The sequence below is a fragment of the Vanacampus margaritifer genome, chromosome 16 (assembly GCF_051991255.1).
Source record: "Vanacampus margaritifer isolate UIUO_Vmar chromosome 16, RoL_Vmar_1.0, whole genome shotgun sequence".
In the NCBI taxonomy this organism is placed as follows: domain Eukaryota; kingdom Metazoa; phylum Chordata; class Actinopteri; order Syngnathiformes; family Syngnathidae; genus Vanacampus; species Vanacampus margaritifer.
In genome coordinates this window covers 11,687,308-11,709,316 of record NC_135447.1, presented here as the reverse complement: position 1 = coordinate 11,709,316, position 22,009 = coordinate 11,687,308, and the positions used below count along the sequence as shown (strand labels likewise).

General features: G+C 40.3%; 2 protein-coding genes across 3 annotated transcripts; both read left to right on the top strand.

Annotated features, from left to right (window-relative positions):
• Positions 1–2,654: 2,654 nt before the first annotated feature.
• Positions 2,655–14,748, top strand: rad50 (RAD50 homolog, double strand break repair protein). 2 transcript variants are annotated; one of them, XM_077547286.1, is made up of 28 exons: positions 2,655–2,717; positions 3,585–3,722; positions 3,805–3,888; positions 4,125–4,276; positions 4,384–4,569; positions 4,653–4,857; positions 4,946–5,074; positions 5,223–5,388; positions 5,529–5,587; positions 5,764–5,898; positions 5,973–6,179; positions 6,271–6,453; positions 6,543–6,700; positions 7,016–7,191; positions 7,280–7,517; positions 8,173–8,362; positions 8,441–8,567; positions 8,909–9,102; positions 9,207–9,317; positions 9,409–9,501; positions 9,620–9,733; positions 9,983–10,110; positions 10,191–10,292; positions 10,377–10,499; positions 12,482–12,567; positions 12,888–13,030; positions 13,100–13,233; positions 14,438–14,748. In XM_077547286.1, exons 2-28 carry the CDS (start codon positions 3,594–3,596, stop codon positions 14,622–14,624), a joined length of 3,939 nt encoding a protein of 1,312 aa, XP_077403412.1. In that variant the 5' UTR covers positions 2,655–2,717; positions 3,585–3,593; the 3' UTR covers positions 14,625–14,748. The 2 variants fall into 2 exon arrangements, with proteins under 2 accessions (XP_077403412.1, XP_077403411.1); XM_077547285.1 differs by having other exon boundaries at positions 2,662–3,005.
• A 139-nt stretch (positions 14,749–14,887) lies between these two features.
• Positions 14,888–16,819, top strand: LOC144036569 (uncharacterized). The gene is made up of 4 exons (XM_077547287.1): positions 14,888–15,877; positions 15,952–16,002; positions 16,241–16,336; positions 16,413–16,819. Exons 1-4 carry the CDS (start codon positions 15,737–15,739, stop codon positions 16,572–16,574), a joined length of 450 nt encoding a protein of 149 aa, XP_077403413.1. The 5' UTR covers positions 14,888–15,736; the 3' UTR covers positions 16,575–16,819.
• Positions 16,820–22,009: the final 5,190 nt, after the last annotated feature.

Below are 22,009 nucleotides of genomic sequence, written 5' to 3'. Positions count from 1 at the left end.
AAAAGCCTTTAGTCATCCAAAAGCATGAATTTCCAGCAATACAGGAGCGGAATTGATACAAGCAGGATCACATAAAATGAAGAAAAAAAAAAGTGTCATTTGGCCGTAATACCTCAAAAATCGAAGAAAACTCTTTAAAAATGTATCACGAGGTGACATTATCGTTGATGAAACCGCAATCGCCACTTTTGTTGAGTCATCCTCAAAGATAAAGTTTTAATTTACTGTGGTTGTGATTTACTTCCTGTACAGTTAATAAACGGTTTTACGATGGAATTTATTACAGTGCTCTGGAATTACTACAGTTATCAGGGACCAAGTCTGAAATCTATTCAAACGCATCTCACATGTAAAATTGAACCGCTTCAGACTTACAGATGATTTGATTTGAAGCACTGAAAGTGTGCTAGCGCGTACATGCGGCAGATTCTCCTTTTTCATTTCCACAACTGACTGCTAGCGACACCTCTCGGCTTCTTTTGACTTCAGCGGGTTGCGTAGGTGTTTTGGTGCCACTTACATCGCTTCACCTATATTAAATGTTTGTAGGCGGTTCGTAGCTCAAAATGGTCCCAAGAAGCATTCGAATTGCTAGCTAAGCTGTGATGTTAGCTTACCTGTTTGTTTTTATGGGTTTTGTAGTGACGAATGAAGTTTAGACGTGGTCGTTGTTGTTTTGCCATATGGCCGTTATTGGCCAAATTAACTGGGATATCTTCATTTTGCCAACGGTTATAGACAAAATAATCCTTTAATTCGAATGAATTATCACTTGTGTTTCGGCAAACAATTAAAATACAAATTGCCAACTATTCCGAATATTTGTGCATTGCTAATATTTCCGCAATGCACCGTTCAGTTCCACCATTTTGACTTGTGAAGTTGTGATGTAAGCTCAGAATTGTCATTAAACAAGATGACTTGTCAAGCCACGTGGTTTAAGTCTGAAGTCAAGTCTTTCCCAAGTTTTTGGCAAGAAAGTCACAAGTCCTAAAAATGGCCTAACCCGAGTCAAGTAAGCCATATGACTTGAGTACCAGCCTTGTCTCCTGTTTACACAATGTATACAAATTTTAGAAGACCTGGATATGTTACAATTCATAGGCCAGGCGTGTGAAATAGGCGTGCACACACACACACACACTCCGTATAAGCACAACAGCACATTCGGTACACCTCCATGCATCCAAGACATAAGGTCTTGACATTTTCAAGTCAGTATGAGACGAAAATAGGAAGGGGGACATGAGCTTGGCAGATGAGGCTCAGTCAGTGAGTCAGTGGTCTGATAAAATAGATGGGCTGAGTCAGTGGACTGAAAGAAGAAGATTGTGTGTGTGTGGTCTCGTTATTGTTACATAGTGGGGCCAACATTTCGGGATTTAACAGAGTTGTGGGGCCCACCCGTCCATGTGGGGCCATTTTACTGGGCCCCACAAGTTTAGACCTCTTTTTGAAGGTCAAGACTTGGGGGTAGGCAATCATTTTTGATGGTTGGGGTTAGGGGAGGCGGCTAGGAAATGCATTATGTCAATAAGAGGGCCCCACAAAGATAGTAAAACAAACTTGTGTGTGTGTGTGTGTGTGTGTGTGTGTGTGTGTGTGTGTGTGTGTGTGTGTGTGTGTGTGCGTGTGTGTGTGTGTGTGTGTGTGTGTGTGTGTGTGTGTGTGTGTGTGTGTGTGTGTGTGCGTGTGTGCGTGCGTGTGCTTGTGTGTAGACTGCAGAGAAGAGGGTCACAGAGGTGATGTTGCCAGGTATTTAGTGGAGTAGTAGCTGAAGGTGGTCAACACCATAAACCCAGCATGGGGGGAAAAAAAGTCATAATGGACAGTAAACGTAATTGCAATTGCGTTTGAAAATAACAATTTAAAACAGTCTAAATGGAAGAAAAAGGTTTTAGTAATCATTATTAGCGGCACTAATACTGTAGTGGTTAACTCACCAGCTCACCTACGACCCTAAAAGTATAAGTGCTATAGAAAATGGATAATTATATGATTTGTATTTATTTGATTCATACGATGTAGCCTATGTGTCAGTTTACATTGAATGCTCTCCCTATTAAAAGTATATAATTGACCTCTCTAAGATTCTCACGTTGTGACATAATGCAATAGCATCCAATAACTCAAAAGTGATGCAGGGAAAATACATGAACGGCATTTCAAATGTAATGTAACACTGTCCTCTTGTGGTGATGTAAGATCTGGACCCAGAGTGCAACAAGGTTTAATAATCGTACATTAAAAAAAATTAATCTTATGAACATTCCTACTTTTGTGAAAGAGAATTCATTGGAATCATCACCACTTTCCGAGTTAGCATAAAACCATACATAAATACATATAACATTCATACGTTAACAGAATGAAATAGTGAAAAACTATAACGTGTTAAGAAAAATAAATAGTAAAATAAATCAAATACAATCAAATTAAATAGTAGTTCGTTAACATACAAAAACCTGCATGCAGAAACAATTAAGTGGTAAGAAAATTCAAGTCAAATAATAAATGTCGGCCAGTGACTCACACAAATAGTACAAAACGTACACGAATACGAATACATAAAAATAAATGGTACTGTATACAGTACATAAAATAAAGCTTACGTTCCATACCCGGAAGTCAAACGTCGTACGCGATGACGTCACTGTCCTGTGCGGGGCGCGAATGCTTGCAGTGTGAACTGCGGAGAGCCATTCCAAGCGAAGGAGGTGTGTTTTCGGGACACGATGCCACTTTAGAGCATGTGGTTACGAACCCTGGCTATTTTCCTTATTTCGTGGAATGCGTTGACGTGTCGGCAGCCCTGAGCTGGCACTTTTTGTTTGTTTTTGCTAGCGTAACCCAACCATACGTACGTTAATATTGATAGCTAGCTTACCGTCAAGACTAATTTGTGAGCGTGAGCTTACCCCGGTACAAAAGTGCAGTAGTTTATACTCGAATACGGACAGGTATTGGGGCCCTAAAACGTCTACGAAGCCGTCCAAAGTTTTGAGGTAAATATTTGTTGACTCTTGTTGTCATTTACCATTACCTCTGACCTGTTAACGGTTCGTTGTAAATGGTTTGAACGAACCCACTGCTCTTCGTGTAGCCTGAAATGTGAGGTCTTTCCCTCAAAATGACTCAAAAAGTTAGTAAAATGGGGCAGAAAAGTTAATTATATGCTGCCTTACAGTTGCTACAAGTTTATACACTAGTTACAAAAAGTTGGGGATTTCAGGTGAAATTTCACTAAATGCACTATAACCTTAGCAGGTGAACTTAATTTGGCCTTTGATTCATGAATGCGTAGGTGGCCCAGCCCTACCACAATGTGGAAAAATCAATGGAATTTCTGTAGTATTGAAATTTTAAACAGTGCGCGCAGATCTTGCTGTTCTTGTCAAATTAAGTGGGTCTTCTTGACACTGGTGTCACCATATTTGAAAGGTTCCCATTTTTATGTTCCTAATCGCTGGTTAGGAAAGTTAGACAAATGCAACTTGCAAATGCAAAACTTAAAAAAATAAAATAAAAAGCTTTCTGATACCCTCAAACTTACTTTTTTTTGTGTGTGTGTGTGTCTCTTGTAGAACGCAAACATGTCCAAAATAGACAAGATGAGCATCCTGGGGGTGCGAAGCTTTGGGATCGAGGACAAAGACAAACAAGTGATCTCGTTCTTCACGCCCCTTACGGTTCTGGTTGGTCCCAATGGAGCAGGCAAAACGGTACAAGGACTTCCACAGACCCTGTAGAGAACCAAAATGATATATTGGAACCAAAATGAGTTGTATAGGTTTTGTTTTTCAGACCATTATTGAGTGCCTCAAGTATGCAACTGCAGGAGAACTTCCTCCAGGTTCTAAAGGAGGTGCTTTTGTCCATGACCCAAAGGTAAATTGTATTTGAAATTAGGACACTGTTATGAAGTGTGTGGGTCAAAGTTAAACTTGGGCCAATGGAACGAAAAATGTTTATGATAACAATTTATAACAATTTTTTATGTATATTATGTGCATTACCACTTATATTTTTTGATGTTAATAGTTTTGCAATGCAAGCCAGATAAATGCTCATCCTCACGCCCACCCTAAATTCTAATGTGAGCTTTGATTAACATGTGATTCTAGGATGCCCACGAAACGGATGTGCGAGCGCAGATTCGACTTCTGTTCTCTGATGTCAATGGGGAGAAAGTCACCATCCATCGTTCCATGTCCTGCACCCAGAAAGCGAAGAATTACTCCTTTAAAAGCTTAGAGCAGGTTATTACTCGGATAAAGTAAGTCTAACGTTTTTAAGCTCCTGGCTCCTTTTTTTTGTTTTTTTGTGGTACCTCGAAAGAGGCCCGCAATTCACTCTGTGACACTGGTTCATGTATTCATCCAGGGATGGGGAAAAGGTGAGCTTGTCATCCAAGTGTGGCGAGCTGGACCGTGAAATGATTTCCGCACTCGGCGTATCCAAGCCCGTGTTGAATCACGTCATATTCTGCCATCAAGAAGATTCCAACTGGCCGCTTAGTGAGGGCAAGGCGCTCAAAGAAAAGTTTGATTCCATCTTTGCTGCAACCAAGTAAAAGCCCAAGTCATTTGCACTTTTTTCTTCCTCCTCTCAAGTCCAGTAGATTTGTATCTGACGTTCTTATCACCTTCGAGGTACATCAAAGCTCTGGACACGATGCGTCAGTTGCGTCTCAAGCAGAACAACACTGTGAGAGAGTGCCAGGTGGAGTTGCGCTTCTTGAAGCAGAACAAGGAGAAGGCCCAGCAGATTAGAGAGCTTGTTGCAAACAAGGAGGCTCAGATGATGGCCTCCAAGGACAACATCCAGCTGATTGAAAGCCAAATCGATCCACTGGAAGTGTGTGCTGTTGCAGAGTTGGATTTGTATCAAAGACAGTGATAAAATGCCATATCAAGTAAGTGATTTATTTATTTATTTTTGTCAGAATCGGCTGGCAGACATCGACTTGAAACTGGGTAAGGTGATGAAGCTGGACAATGACATTAAGGCTCTGGACAGTAGGAAGAAGCAGATGGAGGAGGACAATAAGGAGCTTGAGGAAACAATGGAACAGGTGCACGATACAGATGCTTCACATAACCATAAAATATATACTCACCTGACACTTTATTACATACACCAGTAAAGATCAATAAAAAAAAAAGCAATCATTCAAAATACTCTAGAGCAGCCTCGAGCTTGTCGTCCGTGTTGGCTTGCAGGTGTTCCAGGGTTCGACTGAGCAGCTGCAGGAGGGTTACCAGAACCACCAGAGAACAGTGAGGGAGAAGGAACGCAGGCTGACCGACTGCCAGAAGGAGCTGGAGCGAGCCGGCAGGGAGTGTCAGAGACTCAACAGGGTCAAGTCCGATCTCCTGGTGGAACAAGGTACACAGTCGCATGCTATTGACACATGACCATTCATTTTCATTTGAGTACACAGATAAAAACAACAATAGTTTGGTTTGTGAAACAAAGAGTGGACAAAAATGTCAAAGATAAAAATCCGTGTCCTCTGGCCTTCCCAGGACGTCTCCAGCTAGAGTCTGACCGTCACACACAAAACATCAAGAACCGCGACACTCAGGTGAGAGCAAAACTCATAGCCAAACACATCGGTCCTCAATGTTTTTGAAAGGAAAAGCATAACGCTAATTGTTTCTCCCAGGTACCAGTTCAAATGTCAGGTGGGGATTGGGACAGTGCTCTCTTAATCAAACTATTGAAAGCATATCTTGACTGAATTTGGCTTTACTGTCGCAGGTCCGCTTATTGTCGACCCAACTGGAGGTGGAAGGCTACGACCGGCCGCCCTTCACTTTGCTTCAGCTCGAGAGCTTTCAACGTCACATCACTCAGAGACTGGAGCAGGAAAAGCAGACAGTCGCTCAGGTTATGGTATGAAAAAGTTAAACCGCTCAGGTCAGTTGATTGTTGAATTACATTGCGTCACCTGTCGTTCCTTAAACCAGGCAGACCTGCAGGAAAAGGAGCAGCAGAAACAACAGTCAATTGATGAGATCAGGGATAAGAAGACGGGTCTGGAGAGTACAGTGGAGCTGAAGCGAGACCTGCAGGGAAAGAAGCAGCAAGAGCTCCGGAACGTCCGCACTGAGCTGCAGAGGCTGGAAGGTTCGTCCGGCAGAATGCAGGAGCTGGAAAACGAGCTGGCCAAAGCCGTGAGTTTGTCCGTGTTCCCATGGTTGGCATAAAAATTTTTTTTTTAAAAATCTTGTAACAGGCATTCAAGCTAATTTGTTGTATTTTCAGGAGCGTGAGCTGCAGAGCGCCCTCCAGACGTGCAACGTAGAGGAGCTGAAGGGGGAGGTTGTGGAGCTCCAGAGAGAAAAGGCAGAGCTGGACCGCACACAGAGGCAGCTGGACCAAGAGATGGGAGTGCTCAACATGCACACCACTTCACGCACACAGATGGACATGTTGACTAAGGACAAGGTGGTGTTTTGAACGCATGCGTGGGCTCGTCCTCCTGCATGTCTGCTGTTTCCCCTCATAACATTCCTTTTTTTTGGGGGGTCCTGTAGAAAGAGAAAGAGGAGCAGGTACGCAAGATCAAGTCACGCCACAGTGACGATCTGGTGTCACTGCTGGGCCACTTCCCCAACAAAAGAGAGCTGGACGACTGGCTTTACGCCAAGTCAAAGGAAATAAACAGCACCAGGGACAAACTGGCCAAAATAAAGTGTGTTATCTCATTATAGCAGCACTCACGTATGCATTGGAACCTTCAAAGTTGAAAACCTAAAACTTCTACAAATTGGACTTCAACCAAAATTTCATGACATGACAGACATGACAGAGGATTTGCATTTGCTTTGCTATAATAGCACAGAAAGATTTATTTTGTCCATTAAAAACATTTTTTTGAAATTGAAAATGAATGTGGTAGTCAACCAGTTTTGTAGTTACACTTTGGAGGTTCCGCTATGCTATGTTTTGGCCATGTGACTGAACCTTATTTGTCATGACAAATCTGTTGCGATATCACAACTCGCAGTAAGGACCTGGCTTCCAGTGAGCAAAATAAGAGCCACATTGCTGCCGAGCTACGTAAAAAAGAGGGGCAGTTAACCAATGATGAAGAAAAGTTCTTCAACGTGTGTGGCAGTCAAGATCTGGAGCAGGACCTTAGCAAAGTGCAGGAAGACCTGGAAAAAATGTCCAAACAAAGAGGTTTGCCGTTTGCACCAATAGTCACACTTATGCAAAGAAATTGCAGAGTTAGATTAGTTGTACTATTATTTTATTTTTTTTTTTTAAGCCATGCTCGCTGGAGCTACTGCCGTCTATACCCAGTTCATCAGCCAGCTGACCGAGGAGAGCGAGCCATGCTGCCCCGTCTGCCAGCGGACGTTCCCGTCCGAGCCCGACCTACAGGAGGTCATCAGTGACATGCAGTCCAAACTGCGTCTGGTTCCAGACAAGCTGAAAAACACGGAGCAGGACCTGAAGAGAAAAGAGAGGAGGCGAGATGAGATGATGACCCTGAGACCAGTCAGGTATAAGACCTCAACTATAGCTCTTTTGCCAGCAATACAAGTAGTAGTTTATCACTAACCTACAGTGATACTGTAAACATAAAGGCATGATTACGGTCAATAATAGTATGCAAAAAAAATGTGTAGTACATGAATGTAAAACAATTATATAAAAAACTGATTGTATGGTGGTAACTTGGCATGCCTTTAATACATTGGATATCAGCAGAAAGGCAGTGATTGCAAGTAAAATGTTATGGCCATTAAGTGATTTTCTTCATCTTTTGGTTTACCTGAATATCTTGAAAAACAAATAAATGAGTTAGACTGGAAGCTCTCAAATCAAATACAATCTGTCCTGTGAAGCTGGATGGTAAAATTTGAAGAAAAAATGACCATGGGAAATCATGTTAGTTGCAGGGTCATAAAACCTTTAACTGTATGGACAATGTTTTAAGTAACATTTTGACATCAGTATCATTGATTGATATTTAATTGATTTCTGTTCACATACTGGGATTTGCTGGTGTCTTGCATGATGAAGCTTTCGTCTTTTTAGGCATACCGTATTTAAAAAAAGAAAAGAAAAAGGAAAGAAGCTCTTCCAAACTTAAACACATTTACATGTGTTGTATGTTCAGCAAAATCACACTAAAATGTTTACCCGTCCCCACAGGCAGTCCATTGTGCAGTTACAGGAGAAGGAGTTGCCTGAGCTGAGAAATCGACTGCAGAGTGTGAACAGAGACATCGAGAGGCTAAAAAGTGATGTGGAGGAGCAGGAGACTCTGCTTGCCACGCTGATGTCAGAGGAGGAAACCGCCAAGGCCTGTCAGCAGGACATCGCTCTCATGGACAGATTCCTGGTACTATTCTCCTATTTGCCACTACGATCATATCAATGGACTTGACTCCTGACAATTCAGAATTGTTGTTCTTTGTAGATGGATCTGAAGGAAGTGGAGAGGAAAATAGCTCAGAACGCAACCAAACTCCAGGGAGTAGACTTGACCAGAACCGTCCAGCAAGTCAGTCAGGAGAAGCAGGAGACTCAGCTCAAGTTAGATACCAGTAAGATGTCAGCTAGCTCCGTTTTTTTTTTCAATCATTAATTGAGCCAAGGCACGTATTTTACAATCACAAAGCACACCAGCAAACACAAGATTGTGAATGAATGAATAGTTCAGCTCCATACGTAACACAGAAACAAAAACACAAACATCCTTTTAAACGAATCAATTAATAACCCAGAAAGAAATAGGCTGAAGCACCAGGATGATTATTGCCTATCCTATACAGTCCCATGAATCACAACAGAGCAAAAATAAATACTACACTCACATTATAATTCCTAAATGATTTACGTTTTATCAATGCTTTTATCAGAGCTTCATGACATTTTCCCTGCGTAGCGTCCAGCAAGATGGAGCTGAAACGTAAACTGATCCAAGATCAGCAGGATCAGATTCAGGTGCTGAAGAGTTGTGTGAACGAGACCAAAGCGGAGAAACTCCAGCTGAGCAGCGACATGCAGAAGCAGCAGCAGCTGGAGGAGCAGTGTGTCGATTTCACCGCTGAGATTCAGGCCTTAACCAGGGACATCCGGGTACTTTTGTCATCTTTCCGCAATTGTCCTGTCTTTTGTTTTTCAATTGAATGCCAGGCTTTGCAGGAAAAAAACACTAAATGTCGCGTTGTCGCCACGACCAGGAGGCGAAAGAGCAGCTGTCTCCGTTGTCTTCCACCTTGAATAAGATGCAGCAGGAGAAACAGGAGCTGATAGAACGTAAAAGGCAGAAGCAGGAGGAAGGACAGGAGAAGGTGGACGCATGTTAACCCACAAGTCGACACCCACATGTTATTCTATCTTCAGGAAATTATGTTAATCTACTTTGCGCTTTGTCAACGACAGATCAACACGATCAAAGACAAAGTAAAGACCATCACCACCATGGAAAGGGACATCAACAAGTATCTTGAAGAAGGCAAACATGAATACAAGGAGGTATCATTTGTTCAATCTTGCGTCCCGTAAAGTGACACATGGTCCTCAAATTTTCAAGGTAAAGATACTTAAAACATTTTGTATTAGGATTAAGCAAACCTATGACGTGTTGTTGCAGCAAAAAGAGTCTGAACTTCAAGAAACCAACACGCAGCTCCATGAGGCTGAACGACAAAAAGAGAAGATCAGCAAAGACATGGGAAACATCCGTCAGGACATCGACACTCAGAAGGTAAACACGTCTGTGGTTGTCTAAGAGTGAATCCTAACGTTTATTGAGCAAAGGCACATATTTAAACATGCATGCCATTTGACGTAGTTATACAATACATGGCGCACCACCCAAAAAAAGGCACAAAAAGTACATAGCCTATAGTGGTGCCTTGAGAAATGGGAATGAACTTGTTATTTTTTGTATAAATGCACTGTGCTTGGGGAATCACTTGAGTTTAGATGTAACGTGTATTTTTTCACATCGTAGGTGCAAGAGCGCTGGTTACAGGACAACCTGACCTTAAGAAAGCGGGTTGAAGAGCTTAAAGAGGTTGTGGCTAAGCGGGAGGCCCTTTGCAAAGACATAGGCAACATGCAAGTGATGCAGCTACGCCAGTAAGAGCCCCACATCCATGGATCAGTTGCTCTTAGTTCATGTGGTAGTTTTCACTTCGCCTGCATTTGTGCTCGTGCAGAGAACGACGTGAAGCCGAGCGCAAGTTGGAGGACCTGAAGAAGAACCGCAGCATAGCGCTCGGGCGCCAGAAAGGCTTCGAGGAGGAGTTGCTGCATCACAAGTGAGCGACGCGGAGATACCGAGCTAGCCGTCGATCACCACGGCCTCTATTGCCCTTGACGTCTCTGGATGGTTCGCTTTTCAGGAAAGAGCTGCGAGAAGATCAGTACCACAAAGCCGACGAGCTCTATAAAAACAAGATGATCATAATGCGTACGACAGAGCTGGTCATCAAAGACCTGGATCTCTACTACAAAGCCCTCGATCAGTGAGTAAAAGTAAAAGTCATGGGATACGGTGATGAAGTCATATATGTCGTGTAGTGTAGCCAGCGTTGACTGAAACGCGGCGGGATTTCATGGCAGTGGTCTGACAAGAGTACAATCATGACAGACCACATTTGTCTTGTCGTTTGATCCAGGCCTTTTTTCAGAAGAGAGGAACAATTTTCAAATGCCCCATTATATTTACATTATGTGCGTGCCCCACTTTAGCAATAGAAGTGTCATCCAATTTGCAGCAAGTGTAATTCAGACCCAGCAAACATAAAATTGAGGTTAAATACCGTATGTTTCTTGGTCAAGTGTTTTGAAGTGCCGCAAATAGAAAGAAAAAAAGTCGTTCATGTCCTCCTGGAAAAGTTTGTAATTGCCTGTAGATGCCACAAGATGGTGGCAAAACCAAAGTTTTGTCAAAATAAAACACCTCAACTCACTTCAACTCAGTTCCTTGGAACTAAGATGCCACAAAATGGCGACATAGCACTACTTGGTCTAAATTAAGCTCCCCAATTCACTTCAACATAGTTCATTAGCACTAAGATACCACCAAAGTTTGTACAAAACTTGTATTATTTTGGTCTTTGCATAAAAACAGCAAATATGTTGCATAAATGCTTGTTAATTCATAATTACACTACAGTCGACATGTATCCGTGTAACCTGACAGATCTTTTAAACTATAGAACTCAGCAGCTGTCTGAGCTTGAACAAAATTAATTACACTGGGCACAAGCAGCTGATGAATCTGTAAAAAATAAACCTGCGTAACAGGGACTTTATGGGGCTGTCAGGCAATCATGATGACAAAGTGAGACTGTGAAAGTGTTCTTTCCCTCACGTCTGCATGAGACTCTTTCGTCAGCATTATCAAGATGAAAAGTAGGTCTTGGCCACCTTCCAACGGATGGGGGGGTGCGTGGCCCAGTTGCTGACTGTCATAGTGGTCTCACAATATGTCTCTTGCCAAAAATTGTACTCGACCCTCCACATCAAATGTTGTTAAAATAGCGACCGTCACATGGCAGAAAAAGGAAAATCACCGCCACCAATCCTTTTTTTTTGTTTGGTCGGGAGTTACGTGCAACTAGTTCTCAAAAATATCGACACAACTTTTTGATACATTGTCCTCATATAATACTCATGAATTATTTTTTCTTATATCTGTTCAAAAGCTTCAAAACCAATTGTCAATAACTTGCTTGTAGAGAATCAAAAACCCTTACTAAACATCTTTCTAGTGAGCAAATCAGTCGGCCAGATAAGAATTACTTTTTCTTTTTCGTTATGACTCTCCTCTTCACTTGCCATATATGGGCACCGGAAGAAGGCGTTTGATTTCCACTTGATATATTTGACCACATTAGAGTTGTTCATCAGTAGGTGAGTTTGACCAAACACTTCTCGTCACACAGGAAGACAACATGCAGTTAGCCGCAAATATCGCCCTTATCAACAACCTACTTGTTTACCGTTTATCAATATGACACAGATTACAATATCTTATGTTTTGGAATATTTTGACTAATAATTAAACTAAAAAAAAAAAAAAGTTTCATGGTTGAGCCGCCTCCCACAAGAGTTTAGTAGCAATTTTGTTGCATCTAAAAGATAAACATTCAACAAATAAAACTCTAAAGTTTGGCCAGGATATGAAATTAAAGCTCAACTTTTTTTTTGTTGCGTTTTTTTGCACTGCTAAAAATATTTGAACACTGATGCTTCAACATTTGTGTTAATTGATATGCTGTCTTTTTAGTGTACGATATTTTGCAGATATTACAACTCATTTTGTGTGCATATTCTGCACACACACAAAAGTAGCGCGTTAATTCTATACTTATACATCTCTTGTTTCCTTAGATAGTCATGGAATAAAAATGAAGATTGATTTGATTTCTAACAGATTTTTTTGGGTTGATTTTTATTTATTTTTTTCATAAATAAGCACTTCTCTTTTTGATCCTTTCAGAACCATCATGAAGTTCCACAGTATGAAGATGGACGAAATCAACAAAATCATCAGAGACCTTTGGCGCAGCACCTACCGAGGACAAGGTACATTGTTAGGCTTCATGTGCGTCATGTAAACAACAAAGATCCCGTAAAATTTCCACCTCAGAAAACGCAACATTCATTTGTCTGCCAGCAATGAGTGATATTGTCGTAACTGTTGCATTCAAAACAAATGTTGGGTATTGAGTTTCACACCATGGCATTGCAAAAAAAGAAAGAAAAGTATGTCATTGGATTGATTTTAAATTTTTAAAAAAATCTGAATGTACTTTTAAAATAGTTGTCAATTTAGTGACCTGACCCTCTGAGGTCAAAGGTTCACTCTGATCCGTCCACATCTCGGTCGTCCTCTGTCTTTCCAGACATCGAGTACGTGGAAATCCGCTCAGACGTGGATGACAACTCGTCTGCTGGAGTGAGACGAAGGGTTTACAACTATCGAGTAGTCATGGTAAAAGGAGACACCGCTTTGGATATGAGGGGACGCTGCAGTGCTGGACAGAAGGTACCTCTTCCTTTTTTTTTTCAGCCTTGTGTTTAACGGTGTTAAAAGTTTGATTCCGTGTGCGCGCAGGTGCTGGCCTCTCTCATTATCCGTCTTGCCTTGGCGGAGACCTTCTGTCTGAATTGCGGAATCCTGGCACTGGATGAACCCACCACCAACCTGGACCGAGAAAACATTGAGTCTCTGGCACATGCCCTTGTCGAGTCAGTACACACACACGCACACACACACACACACACACACACACACACACACACACACCCTACTACAGGTTGCAATGTCAATTCAAGGCTCTGCCATGTTTTTAAACACATCAAATAAAACATTAGAAGAACGATGTTAATGTAAGAAATTCTGTATAATAGGAGTGCTACGCTAATATTTTAATGGATCTTCTGCCAGAGGCAGTCATCAAAGATCCTCTCAAGAGGAGTGCTCTTAACTCAGAGATGGGCATCGAGGGCCGGAGTCCTGCAGGTTTTGCATGTTGCCCTTCTCCAACACAGCTGATATATGATCAGCTCATCAGCAAGCTCTGCATAAGCCTGATAACGATCCTGCTGATTGGAATCAGCTTGTGTTGGAAGTGAGAAACCTCCAAAACCTGCAGGACTCCGGCCCTCGAGGACCGAGATTGCCCACCTCTGTCTTAACTAGTATTTTTGCACTGGATGATTAAAAACAAACTGTTCCAAATATATCCAATTTACTATCATTTCAAACTCATCTTAGAATAATACTAGCTGTAAAAATAAATGGATGACAAATCATTTGATTTTGAACAAGTCTGTGTGTACACAACTTGTCTCAGTTGTGATGTATCACTCGAACATACTTTCTTGACACAGTGTGTACAGTGATTCGTCCTTTTTTTATTTATTTTATTTTCCAATTTTTTTTAATTTTTTTTAATTTATTTTTTAATTCCTGGAGAGCTCAGTATTGTTCATTCGGTAATTTTACCGATTTGACATGTCATCATCATTGCGCTCTCCTTTTTTTCTTCTTTTTTTTCCCCCTCAGTGATTCGTCCTTGATGCTCACTTGTGCATTCTCTCACATATTGTAAACGTCATTCGTGATGCCGTGCGTCACGTATTTCAGCTATATTTGTGAACGTAGTCGTGCCATTCAGAAGCACTGGATTAGTGGACTTGGTGTCTGCTGACTCTCGCTGGTTAGGTAAGCCTTCCTCAGTGAATACTGCCGGAGCTGCCATGCAGGAGAGAGAGCTACAGGGCAGCATTTCAGAAAGAGAACAACACTGCAAATATGCGCAGGATTACTGTAGATCCCAACAGCAACAATAACAAAAGTTGGATATAACAGGAATATTTGTACCGATTCATCATTGTATCGCCCTTCCTTGATTGTCATGAGCTTTTCCTCCTTTTCTGATCGCAACAGAATCATAAAGAGTCGCTCCCGCCAGCGCAACTTCCAGCTGCTGATCATCACGCACGACGAGGACTTTGTGGAGCTGCTGGGCCGCTCCAGTTACATCGAACACTTCTACCGCATCCGCAAGAACCAGGACCAGAACTCTGAGATCACCAAGTGCAGCATCAGCTCCCTCTCCTCCTATCTGCACTGAGCATACAGTAACACCCCTTTCAGTTTCATCATTAGCCATTTGCTGTTCCATTAAGTGTTTGTTTATTAGAGAAGAAAACACCTGAGTATGAAAAGATCATTCGATGAATAAAAATTCAATGTTTTTGGTTTGGCTCATTTTTTAACCAAAAACCGAAGCATAAGACATAACATTACAAGTTTTGCACTTCAAGTCCCTTAAGAAGGTGTTTGCAGGTCCTCAAAAAGTACACAATACGTTTTGATTTTCTCAAACTAGTATTGTTTTAATTTTTTTAATCAGATTAATCACATTTTAGAATTTTGATTAATTACCATTAATCGCTTAATAAAAAAGGCTTTTTATCACCCTTTTTTTCCCAGGCCAAATTTGAAGAGCGCCGGTTATGTTTTAATTCTTTAGACATTTAATGTTATTAGGACGTCTTCAACATTTCTTGACCCACTGCACACGCTCACCCTCCTCTTTTTCTAGTCAGTTAATTACTTGCATAATTTAAAATGGGGAAAAAAATGACCCCAATATTTTGACACAAATATTTTAAATGTGATACGCAAACATTTATTAAATGCTTTACTTTAATGCACGTAATTATGTTTATTGCTAAAACACAACCTGTGCCATCCGCTGTCACGCTAAAGGATCATCTATAGTCAAAATTAATCTGCGTTAATTCATGATTAATGCGATCATTTTTTGTGATTAATTAATCAATTAACGCTTTAACTTTGAGAGCACTAATCATTTTATTAAGTGATTTGCTACCCTTAATGTGACGCCAAGATGTTATTCCCCTTTAACTTCAACTTTTGCTTTAACAAATTGATTGCAATTCTAATAGTGGGAGAAGATGGAGGAAAAAAAATATGCTCTGATGGTCATTTTTTAAAAATTTGACCTAACGACGCACAAATTCAAAGAAACATATCTCATTTTGTTGGAAGCATAATCACCAAATCTTATTTCCTGTGTACTGCCGTGAAGCCGCGTCACTTTTTGAAGGGGTGGGGTGCGAAGAGTATAAGTCGCCGTGCTCACCATTGAGGTTTCACAACGAGCTAATAGCTGACAATTGAAGCGGTTTCTCAGTTGATTTTGACCAACAAGCGAAAATGATGGCCATGATGACAACGGCGCTCTTGATGATGGCCTTGCTGGGCCATCCTGCTGCAACCAAGCCCACTGACCAAAAACCCGAGCTTGGACTCAAATACGTCATCGACCTGTTCAATCGCAGCATGTCATTACCCAAGGTAAGCGACAACATAATTCTTCAAAAACACTATATTGATGGTTCTTTTTTTATTTGTATTTTTTCTCTCAACAGGGGGACTTTGATAATTTGAGCGATCTGGCAGAAGGCCCCAGAAAATGTGGGGTGAGTGAATACTTTTTGATGTTGAGGTACATGGCAACACAGTTTGCGGGTTCGATTCTTAGCCCTTGTGACCATGTTGAAGTGTCCTTGAGCAAGACACTGAACCCTAATTTGCTCCCAGTGGACTTGGCAGCAGCCAGCTTTTGGGCACCATATGATGTTGATGAAGCATAGCGCTTTATCTGTCTTTTTTATTTAAAAAGATAATAAAAATAAACATTTTGCTCTGCCCCTACAGGCCAAGTTCTTCTGCAAAGCTCACGAGCTCCTGGACGAGCACAAAGCGACAAAGGAGATTGCGATGTATCTAAACATATACAACAAACTGAAAGAAGTAAGGAAACCTTTAAAGTGTCTTATTTGTCTGTTTGTTTATTTTTTTTTGTGACGTACTTTTTCTCCTGTTGCAGTTTAAATGCAAAGAAGTGCTGAAGGAAGTGCGACCAACGGGCTACCAATACCAAATGGAACCTCTTAAAGAGCAAATCATTGGATGCATCCGATACAAAATCATGCACACCCCGGTGAAAGCCAGCACGCCTCCCACAAATGCAACCCAGCCGTCAATCTAGACGCACAGGTCATGTGGGGAATTTTTTTTTTTTTACATGATGGATGTTTTCCGCTGTAATAAATGTGTTCACATGCCATCTCCCTGGTTTACAAAACAGCTACTGTAATTAATCAAATCTTCAAGCCTTGAAGTCGCTGCAGTCCCGATCATTGGAATTCATCTATTTATTATATATTGTGTATTTAAGTGGCATATTTAATGTATTCACACCAAATAAAAGAGAATAAATCGTATTGGCAACTCATGAAATGTGTACCTTTTTCTTGTATAGGGGAGACTAGAGGTTATGAACATTTTTAACCATTTTCCCAACATTGTCACATATATCAGAAGCCACGATCTGCAGAGAACAGTCAGGAGAAGAATTTTCATGGCATTAATTATGCCACGGAACCGTAAAGACTTGTCAAATGAAGAAAATGTACAACAATCAAATGACCAGACGTCACCTCCAAAAACGGTGACATTGATGGCGAGTGTATCAACGGGGACTTTCATGGGGCATATGTTTCTTGTGTGATTCACTCAATCGATATTAAGTTTAGTCAGATGAGGGTTGTAATCTCGGAAATCTTCACCGTACCGGAACATTAACCGCCAAACTCCCACAGTGTTGATTGTATCTGTCGTCTAATCATTTTATGCTTAGGTCACAAAATATATTTAAAACCCTGGCGAACCCACGGGGTCAAATTTGGCCCCTATAAATTCTGCTACTCAAATAACAAAGACCTTTTTTTTTTTTTACAAATTTAACTTCAAAAGTCCAGAGTGCCACTTCTGACCCCTGCATGGGGCCATCTAGTGGATGAATATTGCACTTACATGAGCCAGAGTGGTGGTGACAAAATGGCTAAAATGCAACAAATAAAACAAATAAATTATATTGTTCAATGTAGCTGTGTATTTGATTGATTATTTTTCTTAAATTCTAAATAGTTTACTGACAGTTTTTGTTATTCTGATTTTTCGAAATGATACCCCTAAATACCAAAGGGTCAAATTTCGCCCTAATCCTAAATTAGGGAATAAATTGAAAAAAAACATTGAAAAAAACATATATTTTGGTGTTCAGTAAATTTATAGCAGTCATTTAAGGCAGTGGTCCCCAACCACCAGGCCGCGGACCTGTACCGGGCCGTGGGCACCTTTGGACCGGACCGCGTCGGGCCGCACAGTTAAAAGAATAAAAAAAAACCTTACTGTACTCCCGGTTAATTGATTAGCCGAGGCTTAAAAATATTTTATTTTGAAAAGTGACCAGATTCTCTCTGTTTACGACGGACTCTTGACACATGTCAAGATGCTAATGATCTCAGTCGCGTTTTGTTACCCTAGTTATGGTAGTGGATTTGCGTTTGTTGTCGTAGCCTTTTATTAATCAGCCGACGAACAGCCAAGCACCCACTGGGTTGCCGGTCCGCCAAAGTTGTGGACATGTATGAACCGGTCCGAGGTGAAAAAAAGCTTGGGGTCCACTGATTTAAGGTATAATTCATAATTTTCCAAATAAGAAAAGGGTTCTTGGATTGTCCAGGGTTAAATAACCGTTCATAGCATATTTTTTTTATAGAGAAGCTCATCTGTTTATTAGCTACTTATGCACATGCGGAAGCGCTAATCAAATATGAATAAGATCCATTTAAGTATTCAGTCTAAAAAGAACGTGTTGTGTTGGGCGGGAGCACTCAAAGAAGCCACCCGGGCCAGTCCCAGAAATACACGCCGGTGTAGATGCACTGATCTCCGGGATGAACACGTTTCAGCACTCTTCTCCCCTCTTGCAGCCGTCACTCGCTGATGTGATGCAATGTGAGCGCTAGAAGGGCAAGGGGGGGGGCGGGGGTTGGGGGTTGGGGGTGCAGCCGATGCTTCCTGTTGGTGGTCACATGTGCCAAATTCAGCTACTGAATCGTGATGCTCATTAATAGTTAAAAAAAAAAAACTTCTCGTGTTTTATTTTAATATACAGAAATGGCCAAAAGAGAGAGCTACATGATTTAATGGGACCTATAATACAAGGCCTGTACTTATTTCATTATTTATTTTTGTTTTTATTTATTTTCTAATTTAATGTATCCAGTCATTGATCATGTTTATATATTTAATTTGATGGTATTTGTTTTTATTTAATAGTTGTTTTTTTTAATGTTCATTCTTTGAATTTGTTTAGGTTTTTATTGTGAGATTTCCCTGCATGTTTTCCTGGACTAATTTTATGTTTTCATTTTTGTGTAAACCATTTTATGTTTAATGTTTTCATCACGTCTAACTATTGCATAATTTAGTTTTATTTGAGTACTTGATTTTTCTATTGTCTGTTTCCAAGTGCCCCGAAAGTTTGACTGTGGCATTGTTGTAATCTGGGTTTTTTTTTTGTGTTATTTTACTATATATTTCATTTTTTGTTTACATTTATTTATTTTTGCTTTTTAATTTTTAAATTTGCATATGTTTTATTCCCGCGTGCCTCTTGGGGTTGAACATACGTTTTTCTTTATTTTGTGGGGAATTAAAGGAAATTGTCCAATTTCATTCATTCTTGTCTCCAGTGTAAAGACCCACCGTTTTATATGTTAAATTATTTTCTGATTGATTTTGAAATGGATCAGTAACTATTGATATAAATGTTTTTTTCCCTTCTGGAAATGACTTTCTTCTGGTGTTTGGATGTTTCAAATGTCCTTGCACTTTGGTGTTGTAGCGCCACCTGTTGCTGTGGCATGCACTTGACAGCTTGCTCCTAATTTTTTTGTACAACTTGGCTTTTTTTTTTTTTTAAATTTACATTTGTTGGAGACAATATAGTTTTGTGTTGAATGGTCGTAATATATCAAGCAAAAGAGCCTTCAGTCAGTGCTTGTATCAGCCTTTTAATGTCATCACTGTATCAACAGGCACATCAGGCGTTAAAAGACATTTTTATGTATATTGATGTTTTGTTTCTAACCTCCTTTCTCTGTTTTTATGTGCAGTCAGCTGCTTTTGGTCCAGTAGCCTAAGGGCTGACTTGAGGGCCCGGGGCCTCTGGGATCAGACAGCGGGGCTGGCGGTGGGGGTGGGGGGTGTTGCCGCAACCGCCAGGGGCCGTCCTCCAGGGGCCTCGGCTCTGCGTTTTATGTGAGTCTTCAAAGAAAGGGAGGTTAGAGGAGGTCGCTGCCATTGTTGTGTTCTCCGCTCGCCATCTTCCTTTCTTCCATGCTTTGCTCTTTAAGACTCAGCCGTGTCTTCTAAAAAATATCCTTCAAGAAGCATGATTACTGCGATTATCAAAGGTCTTACTGTAGTTGTCAGGCCAGGATTTTTGTACAAACAGTTTTTGTGTTTTGGAACATTACTGGAGATATAAACATGGGGATCAAAAGTTGCATTGTTTTTCTTTTAATTAAAGCATTTAACTCATTCACTGCCATTGACGGCTATAGACGTCAAAAAATCATTTGAACTATTTCTATTAGTTTCACATTTTTTTTTTCCAGTTTTGTTAACAAGAGTATGAAAACCTAGAAAAAAATATATTGTACATTTAGAACAGATATAAAATTTGTGATTAATCTTGAGTTAACTAGTGAAGTCATGTGATTAATTACAATTAAAAAATTCAATAACAATTTTTTTTTATTAAAAATTAGGGCCGCCAGACAATTAATTGTTTAAATTGTAATTAATCGCATAACATAAATAGTTAACTCACAATTAATCACAAATTTTATGTCTGTTCTAAATGTACAACAAAACAATTCGAGGTTGCCATACTCTTTTTAACAAAAGTGGGAAAAGAAGTGAAACTAATGGAAATAGTGCAAATTAATTTTTTTACGTCTATAGACGTCAATGGCAGTGAATGAGTTCATTTGCACTGATTATTATTATTAGTGATATTGTTATTAATTTATTATATCATTTTTATTATATTATTAATTTATTATTCATGCATTTATTATTTTGTTTATTGTAACCTAATTGTTTTTTAAAGGTTGTTTTGTTTTGTTTTTAAGATACATACACGACTCATTTCATGTCGTTGCTGTACAATGAAAAGCAGCTTCTTCTTTTTTGTTTTAATGAAATGCCACAAGATGGAGCCAAAGTTCTTTTTGGTAGAAAAGTAGTATACAACTTTCTTCTTAAATTTTCCCTTCATTTGGAAAATTACAAAATATTTGTATTTACGTTGTGCTTGGACCTTTTACACTGTACTTTCATAATTTTCCATTGTGTTAACTCAAAGAAATACATATGTATATGTATAGGTTACTATATGGGTCTATGTATGTACATATATACAGATAGACCTCCTTGTGTATATGTGTCGTGCGATTGGCTAGCGACCAGGATGTCCCCAACCTCAGATTCAGCAGTGACAGACTCTCTAATGAGGGTAAGCACTAGGGGTGTGCCAAAAAATCGATTCTCGTAAGAATCGCGATTTTCATTTAGTATGATTCAGAATCGATTTTAAATGTCCCAAAATCAATTTTATTTAAATTATTTTATACTGTCTTGCCTTTGTCTGTGTGTGCCTTTATTTGGAGTGCTGTTCATGTTGTACCCGATTTGGCCACTTAGGGGCAGTGTGGTTCCACGCAGTCTAATACACTGTTAAGTTGTAGCCACATTAGAGATTAGAAGGAAAAAGTCAGGATCAAGTTATTCCAATAAAAGTTGTTTTATTTGCAGTGTGGTGCCGTTCTTTTGAGTGATAAAAGTGTCGCGAGTAGCGCGCTAATTAGCATTAGCGAGTCAGACTGGAGTAGATCATTACAATTCCTTGCACATCTATAGATTGAAGCAAAAATCATTGTCAATCAAATCGTTTTGAATAAAAAAATCGTTCCTAATAGAAAAACGATTCTGAATCGAATCGCACACCAATAAAGCGGAATCAAATCGAAGCGTGAGACATTCAAAGCTTCCCACCCCTAGTAAGCGTGTAAGAAAATGGATGATGGATGGAATGAGCTCAATCTTTTTCCCTAATTCTCCAGTTTGCCGAAGATTTCCCGAAATGTTCCGCTTCTGAATCTTCCAAGTGTTTTTGCCTCGCCCTTTTTGCATGCAAGACGCGAGGGCCTCCGTGTCTTGTGGTTGAGGGTCTCACGGGGACTCCCTGTTGTCACAGTGGTTCAGCGTCAGCTTGGTTTCAGACTGCCGGGACGGGACGTGCGCTGCTCACCTTGATAAGTTTGGACAGTCAAGATGACGGAATGTCAAACTTGTCCCGTTTGGATTTCCGCCGCTGTATCCTTACTTCCCTTTTCCTCCTCCTGACGTTCCTCATGGCATTTTCTTGGAGAGGATCATGAACTGCGCTGGCTTCCTTTTCAGACTATCATCTGATCTAAAGTTTTGAAAAAAATCACACCGCTGTGAATTATTTCTGGCTGGCTAATCTTATTCCTCAAGGCACTTTGATAATGGAGAGCACTTTAA